The sequence below is a fragment of the Pinus tabuliformis genome, chromosome 5_2, assembly GCF_031772625.1.
Source record: "Pinus tabuliformis cultivar Carrire ecotype Pingquan chromosome 5_2, CPIR1, whole genome shotgun sequence".
In the NCBI taxonomy this organism is placed as follows: Eukaryota; Viridiplantae; Streptophyta; class Pinopsida; order Pinales; family Pinaceae; genus Pinus; species Pinus tabuliformis.
The window spans coordinates 361,456,246-361,479,693 of NC_142306.1; the positions used below are offsets into that span (position 1 = coordinate 361,456,246).

The 23,448-nt window shown below is 35.2% G+C and overlaps 1 protein-coding gene across 1 annotated transcript in view; it reads left to right on the top strand.

Moving 5' to 3' along the window:
- Positions 1-9,526, top strand: part of LOC149158961 (F-box protein At4g00755-like) — a 48,544-nt gene extending 39,018 nt beyond the window's left edge. The window contains exons 2-5 of the mRNA XM_089436381.1: positions 1,638-2,054; positions 2,229-2,407; positions 8,048-8,166; positions 8,593-9,526. Coding sequence (XP_089292507.1) covers positions 1,638-2,054; positions 2,229-2,407; positions 8,048-8,166; positions 8,593-8,914 — 1,037 coding nt within the window. The 3' untranslated portion in view covers positions 8,915-9,526. The remainder of the gene's footprint in view (positions 1-1,637; positions 2,055-2,228; positions 2,408-8,047; positions 8,167-8,592) is intronic.
- Positions 9,527-23,448: the final 13,922 nt, after the last annotated feature.

A 23,448-nucleotide genomic window follows, 5' to 3' on the forward strand; every position in this document is an offset into this window, starting at 1 on the left:
ATAAAATGTTTTTGATCATGTATATGTGTGTGCGTGTTTATGTCTCTAATAATATAATTTTATATATATAATGATGAGTTATATAAATGTTTTTTAATAAAATTATGTGTGTATCAAATTTAATGATGATATTTTTAGTAAGAAACATATATATATATATATATATATATATATATATGATACATATATAATTTATCATTAAATTTGACATCTATATTGATATAAATTATGTTTAATTACAGCCTATCTTATTCTTCATTGTTCAGATGCATTAACATTTCCTTGTTGCAGTTTCCTCACAATTCATTTCATCACTGTTGAGATGCATCAACATAATTATATATGATACATGTTAAAATTTAAGTAAATTGTATTTATATAGTTAAAAAAATTGTATATTTATAAGTTATCTATATATATATATATTAGCCCTGAGGGTTAGCTCAACTAGTTGTGTCCCCGTCGTTAAAGCAACCTTTGCTATTTAGAGGTCATGGGTCAATTCTCTCGACACCCTCAAGTTCAGGCTCCGTGCTTGAGCCGGTAGGAAGTGATCCCTTAGGGTGGATCTGCCCAATATAAATATTCCATGGATGTAGCGGTCACCAATTTCCGAGGTCTCCATTCCTCTTTGTAACAACTATTCATTAGTTTGCTCAGTTGTTTTTCTCGCTAGAGGGAAATTTTGGAGTAAATTCATTTCATGACAAGCACTGAAAAAACCTCGCTGGAATCTTGGTGCACAAGAAAATCAGCATTACATTAGATGAATTTTTTTAATGCTTTGAGAGGAATAAAACCTGGAAAAATACGAGAATATTTGCTCAGTGATTAGATATGTTTTTCCTATAATGAGTGAGTTTGGTCATTAGATAATGGGCTTAGACTCCAAAAAATTGTCTGAGCTAGAAACTTGTGTGCATTTGGGCTTTCAGTTTTACTTAAGAACAAAGTAGTAAGTTTTGGATATACAGTATTAGGCATTTTTTAGTTTGACAATGCCACAACTCGTTCTTCAAAGGCCACAACTGCTTTTTAAAGTATTGGTACTTGTCTTATTTGCTTGGTAAACTGTTTTGCCTCTTTTGCAGTGCTTTTGGTTATGAGTGCCTTTGAGAAACTATATGTTGTTTCTACCATAAGTGAATAATTTTTGAAGTATATATTTTTCTTCCAAGAAGAAAAAAAGCTTACTATCTTTTCTGAGTAGAACTAAAGGTACAATATAGGCAGGTTTTAATATCCTGCAGAGCAGAGAAAAGGGTAAATATACCATCGGAAAGTAGGTGATAGCATGTGATGATATAACCTTGGGTATAATTTCCAGTTTTTTATATCTTTCTTACAGCTGCACACAAGGCAGTATAATATATTTCAGTTAGTTCATTCTAATTAAATCCAGTAGCAACAAAGTTCACTTTCTGCATTAGAGCATCTTGCATATGTTGAAGTAAGCTAAAAATTCAGATACACTTTTAGCAATCTTCAAGATCCAATATGCCAATGTTAAATTTTGTTAGTCTAACACTCCTTTTTCATGTATTTTCAATTTTGTTCGATGTGGGTCTATTCTGAAGGGATTAGCATGGGGTTGACAGATTTGTTGACTTGAAGAATGTGTCTTCTATTTTATGCAGTGGTTGAAAGTAGATGCTTTAAAGACCTCTGCATCAGGATCTGTCCAGAAGTTTCCAGGTTTAATTCTGTGATGGAAGAAGACAAAATGAGCAGTTCTGGAGGACCAAGCTCAAGTAAAGATTTAGCATGGACAAATTTGAATATGGAACATAGAGTCTATGGAAAACTGGCCCATGAACTTATTGGATCGCCTGTGGGGAAAAGTTGCATACGGGAGCCTATTTGTGCTTCCAGCACTGACAATGATCCGGATGAGAGCATCATCTATACATTGAATCCAAGGGATAGAGAAGAGGGTAGGCCATCTTATTGGTCAAGTAAAGGAGAAAGCAGTAGAGATGCCTCTGAGACATTGACTTACAGATTGCTCAAGAATTTGTCTGTTGTGCACGAAGTTAAATTACGTCCATTCCAAGGTTGTGTGAATTAAAGCAATTTTATTCATGGAAGAGAGTCATTTATTTATTTAAATTTCATTGTCTGCTACCAATTATACGATTTCACAAAGAAAATCCGTGTATGTCATATTTTTTACCATTGCCTGTCACTTAAGTTACTAACTAATGTTCATGAAAACCTTTATTACACAGCTTACTTCCAGAGGGGGACTCCTATATATTCAGCAAATGCAGTCCGCTTTCGATTTGGTTATTCTAGCCCATCTCCAGGAATCAAAAGTTCTGTATTGGATGGGTCAATGTTATCTGATAGATCTCCTTGTGAAGACTATGTCTGGACGTATATCTCTCCAGAGTATCCAGTGTTACAGGTGCCTTCCAAGCTTCTGTTAATATATGCTTTGCTAGAAAGTAGTGATGGACGAATTACTTGTGAGGAAGAGAGTATACATGTAATGGACTTTAGGCAAGCATCAGAGTTTATTGCTACTTCCACCTTTTGCACAGTACACGACATAATTCATTGTCAATGTGTATGGTAGGGAGACAGATAAGACTTCTGACAAAAGCAAGTTGATTTTTAGTTAGTTTGTATGCCTATCGAAGATCCAATCAATTGGGGAGTTTGTACTGGGTGTAAGAAGCATACCTGCGCAATTTAATTGCTTGCTTGTGTTGAAATTCTTAAGCCACTTAGCTCAAAATAGATCGGAACTGCTGGAAGATGACGTTCTAGATTCTGTGTGTCCATCATTTGGACGTCAGACAGTAGGATAGTGTAGCTAGCCTCAAATTGGTACAATTAAGTTTATGTTTTAAGAAGTTATGTCTACACTAGGTTGGAATGCTATGGTTCTATAACAGCTTTTTGAGCAATGTTGTATTTAAAGGAATTATGCTAGCCATACATAGTAGTGAAATGTGACTGGTCCAGACCAATGTTGTCAGAACTGGACCTGTCATCAAACTTGTTGACCCAAAAACTGGGAATTGGACTGGAACGAAAAAAAAGTGGAAAAAACTGGTCGTCCAAAAAATACATATATACAAATTTTGAAAAAAAAACCGTATATTCATGTGTATCCATATTAAACCAAACCATTATACGCAAATGTGCAAAGTTTCTCATATATATAGCAAGTAAAGGCATGAACCAAAAATACATCAACAAAGAGGCTCTAGATGGCCCTCTAGAGTCTTAAACAAATCATGCTACAAATACTTACATATCATCAAAATCATTGCCTATATGGGGATCATCACCATCAAGATCACCCTCTAAACATTAAAATAAGATAGAAGAAGCTTAACATGTCAAATCGAGATTTCATTTTAGTGACAGGTACATTTTTACTAGGGTCACGATAGAGGAGTTCAATCAGTGCTACCAACATCGAGGTACATAGAGTGCTTGGTGCTCTTGATTAAGTGCTAGCTGCATATTCTCATACATGACAGAATACAAAGGAACTCTGCAATTCCTCCAATCCTAAAATCTTGTCCTAACGATGAACCATGCTGGTTGGTTCAAAACGTGTCGACAAATGAGTTTTGATGTGATTATCACCGAAACAATTTCTCAAAATCTTAAAAACTGTTAATTCTGCTGGATTTGAGTAGGATCTAAAATTCTACTTTCTCCATATGAAATCCAATGAGGTTGGAACCACTCTCAAACATCCTGAAACAATTAATGATAATGTTGAAAATTTAAGTAAAGTGATGAAAATGAAAGATTTAACATTAACATTAATTACATAGCAATAGTAGAGCCCTAGGGTTGAATCATCTTTTTTTCAGTTCTGTGCCACTGGTTGAACTAGTGAGGGCCTGAAAATGGCCAGACCGGCTGGTTCAACCTGTTCTATTCTGGTTCTGATAACAGTGGTCCAGACTATATCCAATTTAAAGGAAGGGATTAGTGATATCTATGTTTTATGGTGGGTTTCATGGATAAATGTTTATAATTTACTAATTTTATGTCACCTTTGCTAGATAACTTGTTGCTAAGTGGTCCTTTTGTAAGAAGGAAAGATTGTAATCATGGTCTCGTTTTCTCGGTTGAGAGGGGGGATTCATTGTTGGATAGCTTGAGTCATGTCAGCTGTGTTGCTTATGCATCATAGTTTATGTGTCAAACCCCATTGAAGGTATTTCCATGTAAGGCATCTTCTGCCTATAGGCCATGGCATGATAATAGTGCAAATTGGTTGCATATATTTGAACTACATTTGGGGTTTCTTGTTATTGAATATTTTTTGAAATCTTTTGTTTTGTTTAGTAGTGTGAGTTTTACACGCAAACATGGACGTTAACTCACATTAGAATGAGTGGATTTGTTCATATGTTATTAGATGATGTAATGTCTCATTACATTTTAGGAGTACAGTAAATAACTGCCTAATGCCCATTAGTTAACCACTACACTAATCACGGCATTAAATGCCTCATTAAATTAATTTATTATTAGTTCTAAATATCTCTAATGCCCTCCTACAATGATCATTTTACATGCTTGTTCAAAATACAGAAAGACAATCTTTGGAGATATAAAATCTTCAAAAGAGTGACTGGAAGTGAACTGAATCTAGCAAGGTTGATGAAGTACAATTTATGTCACCATCCTTTTGTCTGACTATTGACTCATTAGCTGGATAAGAGGCACTGTTGGTTGAATAGTCAACCTTTCCAGCATTGGCAGAAAACTTGGCTTGTTCATTGAACTTACCTCACATCTTGGCAGTCCATCAAATCAAATTTTTGTGTTTGCTTCCTTGAGCAAGCACCATCTTGTTTTACTACTTCAGTTTCACTCTCCTTGAGGGTCATCTTCTTATAAATCACAATAGATAATGCATAATATGGCAATATGCCCCTTGTTTTCCTTTCGTTTTTGCTGATTCAAACTCGTTTCAGTATCAAAATCCTCTGGGCTTCATTTCTCGAGATCTGTCTCACTTGAGACCTTTCTTACCTAGGCATTTTCATATAGTTTTCAAGGAGATTACTACCACTGTTCTGCTGAACCTATGCTGCATTCTTATTGTCTATTATTTGTAGTAATCCCTGTTCCTCCACATGCATAACAACCATCATTTTTCTATTCTTGTTAACAATAAAACACCTGTTATTGCTGAAATTTATTTCTAGTTATGGATTTACACTTCGTTATACTAATAATCATAAGTATCTTTTCCTTCAAACAAGGAACATAATAGATAATTTTAATCATTACCTTCTGACCTGTTAGCTGAGGAAGGGCATTTCCCTTTAATCCCTATATTATTCTCCACCACTCAACACAATAGAAACATACATACTGAAATTTATCCTCTACAAAATCAGTGTACCAATGAATAATATTAGTAAAATGTATAGATGCTTTGAATCAACGTACCAAGCATTTCTTTACCACTTTGAAATCTTGTTTTTGGCCATGAACATAGCTCTTCCTGCTTTTGTTCAACGACTTTAGCATCTTTCTTTCCGAATTCATCTTTGGAAGAATACTCTTCGTAGTGCTTTTCATCCGATAACTGCTTTTTGCAAACTCTACTTTTATGACCTAACATGCCACAATTAAAGCATTTCAAAGTTTTTTCAAGCACTTGATTCTCTTCTTGTTTGCTGCATGCTATTTCCAAATTGCTTTTTCCATTTGTCTTGTTGCAAGAGGTTAGTGCTCCACCACTCAACACAATAGAAACATACATACTGAAATTTATCCTCTACAAAATCAGTGTACCAATCAAGAATATTAGTAAAATGTAAAGATGCTTTGAATCAACGTACCAAGCATTTCTTTACCACTTTGAAATCTTGTTTTTGGCCATGAACATAGCTCTTCCTGCTTTTGTTCAACGACTTTAGCATCTTTCTTTCCGAATTCATCTTTGGAAGAATACTCTTCGTAGTGCTTTTCATCCCATAACTACTTTTTGCAAACTCTACTTTTATGACCTAACATGCCACAATTAGAGCATTTCAAAGTTTTTTCAAGCACTTGATTCTCTTCTTGTTTGCTGCATGCTATTTCCAAATTGCTTTTTCCATTTGTCTTGTTGCAAGAGGTTAGTGCTCAACTGATCAAATGTTGGATCTTTATCAATGATAGTAATGTCTAGGTTCTCTATAAAATTTGCATAGAAAGGAGAGAGAATTTTCAAGTTATAACCACCATATTTTCTTCCTCCATTTTTATTTCAGTCAATCTTTAATTTCCTTAATATGATTTCCCTTGATGCTTTTCTTTGGCCATGGTAGTATCTCAGATCCTTCCTTCAAAGGTTTTCTAGGTTTGTCTGACTTGGAAGATTTATTTTCATCATTGTCTTCTTGTTTGCTGCATGCTCTTTCCAAATTGCTTTTTCCATTTGTCTCGTTGCAAGAGTTTAGTGCTCAACTGATCAAATGTTGGATCTTTATCAGTGCTAGTAACGTCTAGGGTCTATAAAATTTGCATAGGAAGGAGAAATAATTTTCAAGTTATAACCCCCATATTTTGTTCTTCAATTTTTATTTCAGTTGATCTCTAATTTCCTTAATTTGATCTCTAGGGTGTGAGCTGTCCCTTGGTGCTTTTTCTGTCCATGGTAGTCTTTCAGATCCTTCCCCTTCCTCCTTGATTTCTCCTAATACTACTAGTGAATTTTACACACAAAAACATGGACAGGAATACATATTAGAATGAGAGAGTGGATTCGTTCACAAGTAATTAGGAGAATGTTTCATTACATATTAGAAGGGTATGTTTTGTCACTCCCAAATACCTGACCCTTAACTGCTATACTAATTTCTGCATTCAAAGCTTCATTATTAATTCACTTTATTAGTAAGATACACAGTCCTAACTAATGTCTAAGTTTTAAATATGACCAAAGCAGAGTGTAGCTCTTAGTTTTCATTTTGATCATCATTAGTCACACATGACCTTGTATATATCGCTTGTTTCCAGAGTCTGAACTGATGCAGATTCTACAGTCTCCTGACAAATTGGTATTGTACTATCCTGTTTATGAGAATTTGAACTCTACCTTTGGACCGGATTTATAATATATATATAAGGGAGTCAGAAGCAGCCCTAACATCAGGGAAACAAGTGGAGTAGAGCCTTATTGCATAAAATACTATTTCTAGAGTATGTACTATGCTGTAGGATCATTTGTGCCTCTAACCTTTGTTATCATCTATGTTTTCTCGCCACCACATTTTTAAATTAATCTATATAAGAGTGACAAACCAAGACGTATCCTAAGTTATAAGTTATAACTAATATTTACAAAGAAATTTAGCCATCTTGTTGAGGTTGTTTTTCTCTCACTATGTTGTCCATTCAATATTTATTCCTAGTCTACCTACAAAAAATTATACTTTTCTAATACTATCGGTAGACCTAAAACTTGGGTAAGGGGAAGCAAATTTCATCTTAGACAGGTAGCTAAAGCGCTTACCTGAACATTTTACTGGCTTGTGGAATTAATTTTTTACAGTGTTTGGGCCAAGGATTGGTACCTTTTAATGATGAACTAATTTCAATTTATAGGGTTTTGCAAAGAGCTGGCAGAGGAAATGCCCTCAGCCTAACTGTGGCATGCCTTTGGTTGGCTTGAAGTTGGCCTTTTTCTTTTAGGCTTGAAACAACCTCTTTTGTACTCCATCTATTTCAAAGACTTGGAAATGCAGAATCGTGGATGATGAAAATTTTCCCATAGTTGGATGATGATGGGTTCCAAAGAAGCATACAAGACTAATATTTGTTGCTTGTTATACAACCTTTTTCTGGTACACTCTATGGTTCTAACTTCTAATATGTTGTAGGTTACCATTCTTGTAAAGTACCATTCTTATATGGCACTTTAGAAGGTAGAAAAGTTAACTTTGTAGAAGCATTTAACTATAATTGGCGAATATTGGGATCTTCTTGTGTTGATCTGAAAATTTTAGAATACAGTGAGTTTTGAAAGAGGGTTTCTATTTACAAGTTTTGGTAATGAAGCATTCTTGTGCATCAGGAGGATAAATTACAATCGTTCAAGCTTCCAAGACCAGTATTATGTATTGGGGACATCTTACAAGTTGAACTCTTGGGTAGGGTTCAACAACAAGAGATGGATGGATTGTATTATATATGGTAAGCAATCAAACTTTGAAGTAAATACACTCGTGGGATGATGTTGTAGGAAATAGTAAAGCTTCGGTAAAAAGTTATATAGACTTCTCAGATTTTCGGCATTACAAGATTTCTATTCACTGTTTTGTACGGTTGGTGCTTTACAGTATTTATGTGTGTTGGTGGCGCTATATTGCAAGCTTATCTTTGTTGTGTAGGCACTAGAACATTTTTATTTTGTGGTCTATCTGCTTCCTTGGCATTTGTCTGGTGTTAGGTCTGTTCAGAGTATTAGTTTCATCCCTGCTTGAGGTTCTATTTAAATCTGCACTCTTGCTTGACTTATTTGTGGTGCATCATCATGGTACTATAGGCAATACTTTTCTTATTTTTGCATTATAATACTAAACCTAATATTCCCTTTTTCTTGGTGAAATGTGGTGTCAGTGTTTGTCATGTGTATGTGGTTGGGAGACCTCTTTCTTCCATCGGTTTTAACATTCAAGGCCAGCCAAGGCGGTATATTTTAAAGTACTTCGGGGATGAAGGGCAACCTGAAATGCCATTTGAAGATACTTCAAGAGCTGCATCCCCCGAAGATGAAACTGGCACCAACTCTGATTGGTATTCCATTGCAGAGAGGATAAGACAGATCAGAGCTCGAAGGGTGCTTGAAATATTGGGAAATATTGCAGTGGCGAATTTCATACCACATGATAATCAGGAGGATTCAGATGAAGATGACAATATCAATCTATTTCTTGAATGAGTTGTACTGTTCTCAAGCTCATTATGTTCCTGCAGCTAATGTTTTTACTATTTTTGGATGTTGGTTCTGAGTAAATAAGTAGATTCAATGGTGTACAGAATGTACATTTTCATTTGATTGTCATTATTCAGTGATGACAGGTTAATTTAGTAAAATTCAAAGGTGTATATTTACATCCCTCTTGAGAGCTGGCATTGAAGACCTGCAATGCCATGCAACGCAGAATTGCTATACTGCAGCTAAGAGCACAAAGGTGTGGGCAGTGTCAAAACTGCATAGTTCCTCGTCAAGCATAATTAAACATTTTACTTGGCAGGAAACAGGTGAATACTTTTTACTACATGGAAAGGAGTCCACAATTGTATATGGGTACTATCCATAGGGACACATGAATTTGACGACTTTGTTGGTGATTTAATTGAAGTACATGTTAGCGTCAACTCTTTTCGCTCTGCATGCTTTATGGGAGTAAGAATTCTTGAGCAGATTATGGAATTAGAATTATTAGTGGAACATTCAAATGGTCCTTTTGAACTTATCGGCAGATTTGGGTTTTTGTAAATCAAGCATTGACCTGTTGACCTGTTGTGGGCTTTTTGATTCATCTTTCTAGTGTGGGATTTATCATGAAGCACCTTTCAGATTGTGTGTTTCAACTTGCTACTGTTTCCATTTGCATGAACTATTATTTTAGGAATTAGTTTGTTACCTAACATGCCAGTTGTGCATATTATACACTGCGATTTTACGGTCCTGGTAAATGCTTTTTCTTTCTAGTGTACTATCTTGAATTATTGACATGCATATTTTGTTGGTATGCTTAGAAGACAAACTTTGACAAACGGGTGGAGTTTCTGTATATTTGGGAAGAGAACTCCTTGCATTGAGTAGGCAGGCTATCTTAATTTGTTCACTATTTTCCTTCTAAGTTCTACTAATTTTAATGAGGAGTCTTTTTTTTCTTGTGGTAAACCTTCTGGGTGTAAATTGTGTAGGGTTGATAAAATTTTCCTCCCATTTCGGCCAATTTTGACAAAATACTTTTTTACTAGTCGTCGGGATGATACATAGAGATTAGATGGATTTTCTAACTATTAGCCATACAAAAGAAAAAAAGTTCAAATAACTTAGCTTTCATAAATGCTACTTATTTTCTCCATTTTCAAATCATGATGGAAAATATTATTTATTTTTTGTGGAAAATGTCTGGTCATTCGAGATTGCGGATTGGCCGCCTTTGCTTGAGCCCCGAAACATCTGATAGGTCACTTCGATCTCTCTTTGCCCATCATTTCTATCTTTTCATGGATTGATCAATTCAGGATTAGTTGGCCATGTCCTTGCTCAGGCTGGAGAAGGAAGGTAAGCAACATCAGCACCTAGTTTATTCTTCAATTCATCGTGGTGCAGCAACGTCATGCAACCTCATGTTAAACCTGTCCTTTCTCACCCTAATGTGTTATGAACCAGTTTTTTCCTGCTTTAAATTTTTCTTACAAACTACAAACTAGAATGATGGAAGATAATTGTTGCTTTCAACATATTCTCGGTGACAATTGGACTTTATTCATGGGAATGTGGTTTGGCTGCGTCGAGAGGTGCTCTACAGCATAGTATGGTAGAGAGGCGCTCTACAGCATAGTATGGTAGCGATGTAATGTATTATGCTGACTAGTCAATTAATTTAAAATAAAATAAAAATAAACATAAGATAAAAAAATGATAATTATGTATAAGTTTGAGTTAGTCATTTAATTGGTTTATTGATGGTGGTTTACAAGCCCATAGTATTTGTCCATGGTATTTGTTATGATGAACCCTATTTAAAGGTTCGAGGAAATCCATTATGGAAGATCAGAGTACCAGCTTAGATCCATTTTAGCTTTGGACTTGGTCCCTCTTGGTTCTTGGCAGATCCAGATTTAAGATGGATTTAAGTGTAGCAACGAGTAATGAGGTGATTGAGTTTGCAGTAATATGGGGACCTAGGGTGAAACCCTCTCAATTGAGTATGGATGAGGCCAATGGCAGCTTTTCGATAGCTTTGATAGCATGAGAAAGTTCTTCATAACAAACAACCACTTTGATACATTTTTTTTTGGACTCTTATTTTTATTTTATATATATGAAATGATTGTTTTTATAAGGAGTTCCTTGTCCTAAAGTAGTTCATTTTCTTTGATGACCATTGGAGTTAGGAAATATCATCCACTGAGAGTTAGTAAAATCTCCATTTTCTTTGATGACCATTGGAGTTAGGAAATATCATCTACTAAGAATTAGTAAAGTCTCCATTGCTCTTATGGAAATGAAGAGTTAGTAAAGTCTCAATTGATCTTATGGAAAATGATCGAAAGCCTAGATCAAAAAAATCTTTTGACCTTGATTATCTTGAAAGTTTATTCTATCATACTAACCGTTTCAAAATGAGTGATAATAAATAGATTATAGCCAAGGGAGTAGTTCCATTTCATACCTTTTCATGTGACAACAATAACATTTTTTAAAGTGAAGCATCCTATAATGAAACCAATTTTCTTGGGACAATGTTTTGGGAAGAATGTGTTTTGAGAAACATTGCGAAGATTTTGCAAATGATATTTATTCCATACAATAAAGAAGGATAGTGGCTCTACATTTTGATGATCTAGGTGTTACTAGGGTGGTTCAAAATGATTTGATAGGACTTAGTTGAATTTTTTTTTTTCAATTTTTTTTTCTAGCGGTTCCTTGTACACTTATAGAATATTTGCCCTGATAAAATTCCATGTTCATTCCTTGTACATCTATAGAATATTGACTTGATAAAGTCCCATGTTCTTTATATGATGACTTGATACACCTCCTCCTAAATATTAATAGGAGGGGTACTTGAATTCAAATAAGATGAATTACATCAAAGCCTCGTACCAATAAGCCAACAAAGACCTTTGCATGAAAAGTGTTGATTCATATGATGCTTTGAGATGGATTTGTACAAATATTTATACTATGAAGTGACCTAAGCATGCCAACATGCGTGCACTATTAATTGGGTGGGAAAGTGAATTTTCATATGTATTGCAACCCACTTAGATAAGGAATAATCCACAATCCACTCAATTTTTTTTTATTGGTGAATAAATAAAAAAATTCTTAATGGTAATTTAATTTACTAACATTTTTGGTTGATATTTATCTCAATTCATGCTTATTAGAAAGCACGATGCCACTTGGAGTTAGCCTAAGTCATGAATAAATAGGACATTGATATTCTTGTTGATATTATCTAGGTTGAAATTGTCTTATGGTTCTGAAGTAAGACCTAACTACTTTTGATTGGTCCAGAGTTTGTCTTATGTGGATGTAAATAAATAAGTTAACAACCCAAGACCCAAAGGCATCTTGTAGGAGTGAAAGTCTACCACCTCGTGGACTACTAGAAGGTCATTTAAAATAGTGTCATTTTTCTTTGAATAATGATGATGAGTCAACATGCATGTGTGGATGTCAATGAGTGATGATCATCTTTACTATCATTGAAAATTGAGTTATAGTCCGTTTTGCCACATTCACAAGGTAGTATGGTTAAATTTATTAATTATAAGTCGAGACACTTTTGTTAGCATGGTTAATTTTGTTGATTTTTGTATTTTGCGGTTAGCATCCTATGTGTTTTTTCTCATTTGTTCATGGTAAGATTAGTTACAATGGGCGACAACTCTCAATTTGGTGTGAAATTGCAGAGAAATCCACTACTCATTTTGGATGAACCTTTCACAATTTCCTACTATGGAGGTTGAAATCTAGATTACCTTCTAGGTCTTGGAGTAAGACCTAAAATTGCTTTTGATTGGTTAGGAGCTTGTCTTCCATGGATGTTAAGTAATATGCTAAGAACCCAAGACCCAACAGCGTCTAGTGAGAGTGGAAGATTACCCCTCACAAACTACTAGCAAGTCATTTAAAGTGGCATGGTTTTCCTTGAATAATGATGATGAGTCAGTATCCATTTGTGGATGGTAGTGAGTGGTGGTTGTCTTCATCGTCCAGTGACAATTGAGCTATATGATAGGTTTTGCCACATTCATAAGTAGTATGGTAAATTTTGTCAATTTGAGTCATTAGTTAATTATGAGTTAATATGGTTAAGATTGTTGATTTTTATATTTTTGAGCAAGTATCCTATGTATTTTTCCATTTGTTCATGTAAAATATAATCACAAGGAGAGACAATTCACTATTTGGTGTGAAATTGAAGTAAATTCTACTAGTCATATGAGATTGACATTTCACAATTTCTTACTATGGAGGTTGAAATCTAGACTACCTTTAGATTTTCTCTGAAAAACCCCATTAAAAATGTTAGAATAAGTTTCCTTTGATATTATCCCATGAATGGTTTTGGTAGGGAGGTAAATTTTGATGAAATTCTAAATGTTTTCACTACATCGTAACTGGCAAAGAGGTTTTTGACCCTATCCTTCCTATTCACTTGTTAATCTCGGTTTTTTTGGAGGGTTATTTGAACATTTAATGAAGGTTTGAGTTGTTTAGAGGCAACTCATTGTATTTTTGAGCCAATTCAAAGATTTGACACTTTAGTTAGTTTAAGACAAAGAAACTATGGCACTTACGAGAAGCCAATGATATTAGTCCTTTTTAGACAACCTTCTAGGTTAAGAGAATGCAAATAAACTATTGTAATTCCTATTCTAACAACATATCATGCATGTTATTATATTTTGATTCCTAACTTAACTCCTCTAGTAACAATAACAAATTTATATTTTTATAAGCATGCAATTTAACAAAAGTTTTATAACGTGCAAGGTCAGGTTCATAGGATGCCTTCCCTAATTGGTTCTAGTGCTATAAGTATCCCAGGTTCTAGTGCTATAAGTATGCCAGGTTACAATCTTTCATATATGCATGTTCGTGCAACATCTTGTGTGTAGATTACTAACATGTTCTAGTCCTTTAATGATTTCTCTCATAGTAACTTCTTTTGCGGCGAGAAGTGAAAGAAAATAATCCACTTAAAACTAATACTAAGGATTCATTCATTGGAACACAAGATGAACTCAGTGCTATACAAGTTTAGGTCACAATATTTCATTTAAGAATGTTTGTGTGATTAATCGTGAGTAAGCTAACTTAAGTTTCCTGTCCTTCAATGGAATTCCTATAGTCGTTGACAAATTGTTGGAAACTAAATTACATGCAAAGGAAACCGAATTGAAAAGGGAAAACAAAGAAATCTGAAAACAACTCACAAATGAATGCAATAAAACTCAAAAATCACTCCTCAAATGTATACACACAATACAAATAAAAAAAGTATAAAATTAAGAGAATTGATAGGAAACAATAGTATATTGTGAAGCAATCACACAATGAGTATAGGGATGAATGAGGAAAGAGAAAATTGTCAACTTTTGTAATAAATCTGATGATGCAATTGGGTGGAATGGTCAGAAGCTAATCACGGATTAATGAAGGTATCTATAGAATTAATTCCCTGTATAATTTATGTATATAAATGGTTCAATTAGAGAATGAAGAGAGAGAGTATGAGGGTGGATTGAATTGTATCAAGCATATGAATGGTTGCAAGTTGAAGCATAGTGATCTAATGTGATAGGTAGTTGGTGATGTAGGAAAAGGGACGGTTTTGTATTTATAAGTGAAAAACAAAAAAAAAACATAATAGCACTCTATTTTACACCATGCATGACTTTTTATATCAACGTTGTAGATAAATGATGGGTATGGCCAAATATAAGTGATTAGTGAGAATGACACATCTAAACAAATGAGACAGTATACGTTGCATTGTAGAATCATGTCATAATTGGGGTGATGGATCAAATGAATGCTGTAGAAACTTACACAAGAAATCAACGATGGTAATGTCCATACACATTTCAAATAGAGGTACGGGATTTTGGGAACATAGCAACAATGTTTAGACTAAATTGGACAATTAAATCATGTGATGGTGTATACAAGTGGAGCAGAGAAGATGAATTGAATCCACAATTCAACATAAGAACCAAGAATTGAAACATAACAATTGTAAATGAAACAAATAAAAATTCAAACATTCAAAAAATCTATTATAAACTAACTAATGCAGAAAGGAGCAATTCCTTATTGAGTTGAGGGGCCCTCCCAACTGGCTTGGCGCTGTTAAAGGGAGATCAATCTACTTAAATGCTCACATACATAAACATTAACTCTTTATTATGGGAACCAACTTTATAAAATTATAGTAGGATCAAATCTCTTTTACAAATGAGGTAGATCTGTCAACAATGTTCTCTCTTACAAATATAAAATTGCACAACGACGACCCCCCAGTGTTATTAATCTATTATATATAAATAAAATCAATTGAGGAGTGGATGAAATTGAATCCCCAAACTCATAAATTGAATTCGACAATTTAAGGAAAAATATCAAAATCTAGATTTTACTACGGTTTAGGAAAAATCGTGATAAATATCCACCCTTATCTCCTCAACCATATCACCTTCTAGACAAAACCCATGTTTAAAAATTTTGAGATTTGTTTTCATTTGGCTGGAAATCATGTCACAATATGATGTTTGAAAACTACTACCAAATTGGGTTGAAGTGTTATTTATGAGTTGGAGGTCCAAATGGAACAACATAGATCATGTTGACACCTCAGTGTTCAAAATACATGTGGCTGATTTCCTCCTCTAAGCATGCACATATGTTAATTTTTTTTTGGGTACCAGAAGTGAATTGCTGGTATAAGAGCTGAATTGAATTGAACTATAGGAATCACACTTCATAAACCGTCATTAGTAAAACTACAATATAATCATTTTTAATCACTAAAAACATAGAAAAACAATGTATTATCCACATGAGATGTATAATGATGAATAATGATGGTTAATGACGTAGATGGACATAGAGTATTAGCAAAATGGTTTAAGAATAGTAACTTTATTAGGGAGAGAATTATGACAAAAGCGAAGCCCAAAAATTGGTATTCTCACATTAGAAATCCAACAATTATAGTTTACTACCATAATTTTTCTTCCATTATTGAACTTTGAATATATTTTTACTTAGCAATATTTTGTTATTATTCCAAAGCATATATCTATCACATTGAAGGTCCAATATTCAATTTGTTTCCAAAATTATCAACTAAATTAAGAATTTCATGAACTCTTTCACATGCAATTTCTAAAGACAAGTATGATACAATATTTAGATATTTGGAAGTTAGTTAAGATCAACTTGATCAAATACATCTTTAGGTAAACCATGTTTCTTTATTTTTTCAGAGGAAAAATCGAACTTTTTATTAAGAGGATCAAAAGTTACATAGTAGATGCTATTAAGCATTCTGAAAAGTAGTATATCTGCCCTGAAATAGGCAAAAATCTACATCAAAACTAAGCAAAAACCAGCCCACAATTTCATCATGAAAAAAGACCCTGTCCAAAACCTGGGCCTCCCCTTATGGAGAAAACGACCCTTATAAATACCAGTTTTACAAAAAGATAATTGTTCTATGCAAAAGTACAGATAGTTTGGTGGAGACAAGTACCCAAAAGTACAAAACTAGAAAAAATGTATGTGAAAAAAGCAAGTAGAGAGGCCAGACTAGATATTGTAGGGCTGCTGATCGGACACACGGATCATCCCATCTGTATGCTATTCTATAATATTTAGATATTTAGAAGTTAGTTAAGATCAACTCGATCAAATGCATCTTTAGGTAAACCATGTTTCTTTATTTATTTATTTATTTTTTTTTTCAGAGGAAAAATTGAACTTTTTATTAAGAGGATAAAAGGTTACATAGTAGAGACCATTAAGCATTTTGAAAGTAGTATATCCGCCATGAAATAGGCAAAAATCTACATCAAAACTGAGCAAAAAACAGCCCATAGTTTCATCATGAAAAAAGACCCTGTCCAAACCCTGTGGACAAGTACCCAAAAGTATAAAAACTGGAAACACTGATATGTGAAAAAAGCAACTAGAGAGGCCAGACTAGAGATTGTAGGGCCGCTAATCCAACACACGGATCATCCCATTTGTATGTTATGCTATACGCCAAACGCCTAGATCCTGCTGTAAACCCTCCTTAGAAAGGAGGTTTGCTGCTAAGTTCTGCTCCCTGTAGATATGGCGGACAAATATATCATAATAAGTCATTTTGATTTGAAAAAATTCTTCTAAGCGTGGAATCAAAATATGATTTTGACATCTCTACAAACTGTTGAACCAATTTATAACATTCAATGAATCACCGAAAATTTGCACGGATCCAATCCCCCACTGTTTTATCCAACACATTAAGAATTTTAACGATTGTAGTTCAACATAATTATTAGTTCCTAGTCCTATGCCCACCGAAGCTTTGAAAAATTTGTTTTCATTAATGTGGATGACCAACCTTGCCCCACACCTATTACGTGCATCAAAAACACCATCAAAGTATGCCCAAGGGATATCAGGCCTAATACGTTCTTCCCTGATAATCTTGTAACCCTGAGAAGGAGAAATTATAGGAATAAGAGAAAAAATTGAAGCATGTTCCGCTGCAATCAGATAGGGAGGAGTTGCACGATCATGAAAGATGCCTTTGTTTCAGGCTAGCCATATGCCCCATGAGATGATCAGAGGAATGTTTCTTAAGTTTTCATCTCTTTCCGAATTCCACCAACTTTGCCAAGCTTCCCTACAGGTATCCCCATTCCATGTTAATATTATCCCCAATAGGTGCAAAGTGGACTCCCAAACCTTGGATATGAAAGGGCATTGTAAAAATAAATGGCTAACAGATTCTTCAACGTTTTTGCACAAAATATACTAGCCTGACCCATGTTTTTTCTGTTTCTGAAGGTTCTATTAGGTGGAGACTTTATTCTTTAGGATGCACTAGAAGAAAAGTCTTGCTTTTGTAGGACTTTTCAATTTCCATAATAATTTGCACCACCATTCCTGCACTCCCCAATCTTTCCTAGCCATCAATAAGTTATAACCATATTTTGGGGAGTATTGCCCTGATGGAGCATGAACCCATCGTATAGAATTTGACCTATCCCTGATCCTAACATTGGTGCGATGCAAATTCTCCTATGAATCTCTGCCACTATTCCCCCATCGAGGTTCTAGGAGAAGATCCTTGACTGATTTCCATCCTTGATGCCATATGTTTGAGGTTTCAACTTTCTCAAAATTTTTCTATATTTCTATTTACCTAATATATGAGAGTTTCTATCAAATCTTGGGGTAGAAAGCTCTATGAAGAAATATATTTATATTCTAGGAATATACATGTTTTGGTCCTCTAGGGACTCTTAGACAACAATGCTCAAAGCTATTACAAGGATATATTCATTATGAGCTCAACAAGTCAGATGAAGGGAATTAAACTTGAGTAGCGAGGATGAAAACATTTCTCCCAAACACTACATCTAATTGACAAGTTATATATATATATGTGTGTGTGTGTGTGTGTGTGTGTGTGTGTGTCCAATTTGCTACCTTTTTTAGTGTGTATGCTCTTTTCCATGCACTTTGTGTAATATTAATAAACAAATAAACATGTCACATACAAGGAATCAAACTTGGGTGAGAAGGGTAACAACATTTCTCTCAACTCACTGAATTACATCTAATTGAAAACTTTTTGGACATATTCCCTTTCCTTCTGGTAAGGAGGGCCAACAAAACAAAGATAGCTGCAAAGATTTTAACATAGGAAAATATGCAAACAACAAACTAGCAACATTAGTAGGTTAAACCAACCATCCACATCAAACCGCTGCAAATAGATTGCCCTAAATAAAAGGACAATGAACTAATCCAGAAAGCACCTCTACCATAACCAGCGAAAAATAAAATAAATGCTACACAACTACACATAAAAATACATATTTCCGCAATTTAAAACACAAAACTAGACAACATATTGCTTCACATTACACAGAAAAATAACTAGAAATAAACACACAACACTCGATCCAAATTCACATAACATAGACTAGAATTTACAACAAGATATGTATCCTTCCACCCTTTGCTCACACAGTCCCAAAAAGACCTATGCAGCTCTCTTACACATAAGATTGATCAACCCAACTCTCGCTCTGCTCCCAACACAAAAACACCTGAGCCTAGGAGGCGGGGGAAAATATTTTAATATTTTCCTAAAAATATGTACGACTAACTTTTCCCCCAAATGACATGAATCTTTCATAACATTTTAATTGCGTTTCATGTCATTTCACTTTCATTACATTTCTCATTTACATTGATTTCCTTAATTAATCTTCTAATTAATACTTGGGCTTCAACAGGCTCTGATACAAACTCCTGGCTCCTCCCCGAGCCAACTGCAGGTGGAAATCCATGCTTTCTTGAGCTGCTGTGCGATCCAAATCCTCCTCTACATGTTGAACTGCAAGTTTCTCCCCTACTAAACTCTGCACACCCTCCTTGCACACTTCTTCCTCCTTCGACGAGCAGCCCAACCTTCTGCTCACAAGACCCCAATCCTTTCTCCTTCTCTACTCTACTACCTAATGCAGCCTACAATACACTTTCTGCTGCTCTACTCTACTACCTACTGCAACCTACAATCAAGTCTCTGCTGCTCTCCCTTCTTCCAATGTACCTGTTCTCTACACCTGCTCAGATTGTCTGTTCACTGTCGCTTGCAGGTGCTGTTGGAGTTTTCTGTTTCTGTTGGGTTGGAGTCTTCCACTGTCAAGCTTTGTCCCTCTCCTGTACTTTCTACTATTTCGGGGCATTTGAAAAATTACAATGCGACAACTAGTTTAATTAGGACCAGCTAACGACAGTGGTGGGCGTCTTAATAAACACTGCTTATATGTTTTACCCTGATTTAATTTATGTGCTACAGGGTCTGGGTGAGTTGGAATTTATTTATTTATTTATTTTTTAATTTTTTTCTTCAGAAAGAAAAAGCATCATTGTATTATATTGAGATTATATAAAAGTTCCAAATAGTACATAGTTCTGCTCTTTGAAGTAGAAGGATTTTGTTCTTGAAAACAAAAACTGTAGGTGGAGTTCCTTTGTGTTGAAAGAAAAACACCTGAGCTGTTCCAAAAACCAAAACATGAAAGCATATGCCCGACATATGTGCATCACATGCATGAACATTGGTGGAATAAGATCTGGATTTCGAGACTGCTGGACATCCATATAACATGTCATATACAAGTATTAAAACAAAAAGATGAAAAATAGATAAAACTGACAACAATCGAAGGATAATCAAGATCCAGGGATAGAGAAGTCCTGGATAAAACATGAGTTTTCTCCACATATAACCTTCATGGACCAGGCACCGGATTCAAGGAGCAAACCCTCCTTTGACAGGCTGTCTGCTTGCTGATTCTAAGTTCGGAAAATGTGTTGAATGGAGCAGTCTTTCAAGAGACCCCAATAAAACAAAATCCTGTCCATCCAACCTGTGAGGTGTGGGCACTTAATGTGGCAGGTTCCCTTGACATGATCGATCATTGTTTTGGAGTCACCAAAGATTGAAATAGCCTGTATATCAAAAAAGATGCAGAAAGCAAGGAGACCCGCTAGAGCCCTTGCCTCAGCCATACTATTTGTGCCCTTCCCTCCATTCCATGATATAAAATATTGCAGCTTCTCGTCCATTATAATGTGAACCCCGCATCCACAAGTGTTTTGCTGCTCAGCACCATCAAAAAACGCTCTCGGGAAACCTGTGAAATTAAATTCTTTCTCTTTATTGTTGCCTCTTTTCATTTTGGGCTGCTTTTTTGGCACAGAGTCATATATGGAAATAATATGTTGCAGAATAGACTTGAGGGGGATCTTTGATTCTTTGAAGATTTTACTATTCCTCCACCTCCAAGCACACCAGAGAACAATAATAATGATCGACCTCCATGAATCTCTTTGCCCACTCCACCATTCAAAGGCTGCATGAATTGAATCAAAAACAACATGAGGGAAACCATATAGCATTGCCAATTCATGCCAAATTTGTAGGGTAAATTTGCATTGGAAGAACATGTGATAATTTGATTCCTCATCTGCTTCGCACATTGAGCATCTACTCGGCCTGTGCCAATTTCTTTTCCTTAGGTTTTCCCATGTCAGATTTCTATTGTGGTACACCATCCATGAGAAATATATTGATTTTGGAGAACATCCTGTCTTCCAGAAGAGCGGAGGATAAATTGTACAGGATTGTATGGCCTTTAATCCTATCAAATCTGTATAAATATCTTTTACTCGAATCGGCAGACTTGCTTTTGGCACCGACCATGTAAGATGGTCTCCTGGCCTAGAACGATGAAACCCGCAACCTCTCAGTGCTTCCTTGACAGGATTCCATAGCCTAGCCAGAGGCTCTGGCAGGCCAAGATCAACAGCCTCTTTCCAGAGAGGGAGAGGGCCTCGCCAAGCAATTATGAGCTTGTCCCACGTAAAAATACCATTCCTGTGGAAAAAAAAAGAAGAAGACTTTTGGGGATGGATATGCTTTCCCGTCCGCTCCATATGGGATCTAATCCAATTAGGATTCTACTGCCAGACTGTAAGTTCCATTTCAAATTCTTTAAAAAATATTGCTCCACTTTGCGGAAGCTGAGCCATATGGCTGACCCATATGTGGCTCCAATCCTTCCTGTTCTGAACCAGAATTCCAAGGCTTTTCCTTTCATATATTTCTTTTTGATAGTAATGCTCCACGGCCCTTCCCCGAAAATTCCTCTCCATAATGATTTGCACAGGAGTGCTTTACCAAATGACCTCAGATCCAATAATCCCCATCCTCCTGAGCCCTTCGGCAAAGATATCTTTTCCATTTTTGAAAGATGATATTTTCTCTGATTTGATTTACCACCCCATATGAAGTTTGCAGTTATCTTGTTCATTTTCTGTATGATATTTGCAGGAAGGAAGAAAATGTGTGCCTAATATACAACCAGTTGCATTAATACAGCATGAGTTAGAACTATTCTCCCTACCATAGATATGGTCTTATATTCCCAAGCCGAAATCTTTTTGTAGTACCTATCTATCTATTAGCCACTGCCAGTCCGCCTTAGAGTAACCCTTGGCTTTTAGCTGAAAGCCCAAGTAACAAAATAAATAGGCCAGTAACAAAATTTATAACTAAATTTAAAACTGCTTCACAAATTTTTGGGTTCTGAAATGGGGGCTCCCCCAAATCAATTCATTGCCAACTTTCTGAATCAGAATCACCATCATCTACAATCCTTGTATCTGGTCTCACTGCTTTCTGGACACTCTCTTTCTTCTGACTATGACTACCACCGAAGCTTGATTCACCCCCGCTTAGAACTAGGCCTCTATGTATAGGATGCCAGAGTTGCTTCTCGCTTCGAGTACCTTTATGATTGAAGAAGATCATCAAGGATTTCGTCGCCAAATTATATTGTGGCCAATAAACTTAATATATACAATGAGGAACTCGTTGTTTCTATATTTGTTGACCATGAGCTTGAACATCTAATTAAGCTATCTGGGTAAAAACTTCCATCATAACCATTATTCAATTACCCATTGCCATCATAGGTGGGAAAATGGTGTTTCCAAGTATACAACACCGATACACGCTCTCTCGACCTTGCAGCCACTAGTGGTGCCTAAGTTGAAATGGCATCAGGCTTTAGAGCCTGCACCAAAGCATAAGTCCCCAGGGTTACTATCACCACCATTCTTAACAATAATTCACTAAGTTAATCATTGGGTGATGGGCTTAGTGCAGGGTGTGTATGGGCATACATTACTTCCTATTTTTCCAATATCTCCATTGTTCGGACTCAGGCAGGCAGACAGGTACGCTCCATGACCAGTTAATGCATAGGCGAGTAGGCTCCACTACTGAATAACGTGCTGGCGGTGAGAAGACAAGGACATTTCTATAACCTATGGCTTCAATATTGGTAAAGAAAATCATTATAGATGCCATGTACGATAGGAAAGGAAACATCCAATCATACGAAAGTAAAATATTTTGGCCAAATATCAAAATCCATAAAGTTTCTCTGTGGTAACTACAATATGTTCTTGACCGGTGATAAATATAATATTTAAGAGATTTTTTCGTGCCGGATGATCGATATAATATTTAAGATAAGATTTTTTGGTTGGGCATATTTTGTATTTTTTTTCTTTCTTTTTTAATGATGATGATGGTGGCTAACGTCCGTCTGTTGAGACTAAATTTTGTCTATCGGACCTGAAGAAACAAATAAGATAAGATTGAAATTATCCATTTTATAAAATATTTGTATATAATATTTAAAGTATTGAATTTAGGCTGTATTAAAATAAAGAAATGATAAAAGATAAGTGTTTATATAGTTAAATTTTTTAAAATAATAATATTATATTTTAAAAATATAAAAAATTATTTTTAATTAATATTATTTCAAATAAATTAGAGGTGAATGCAAAATAGCTTTATTTTTGTTGTGTGTAGGAATTGCCATAGGACATTTGTATTATAACATTTAAAA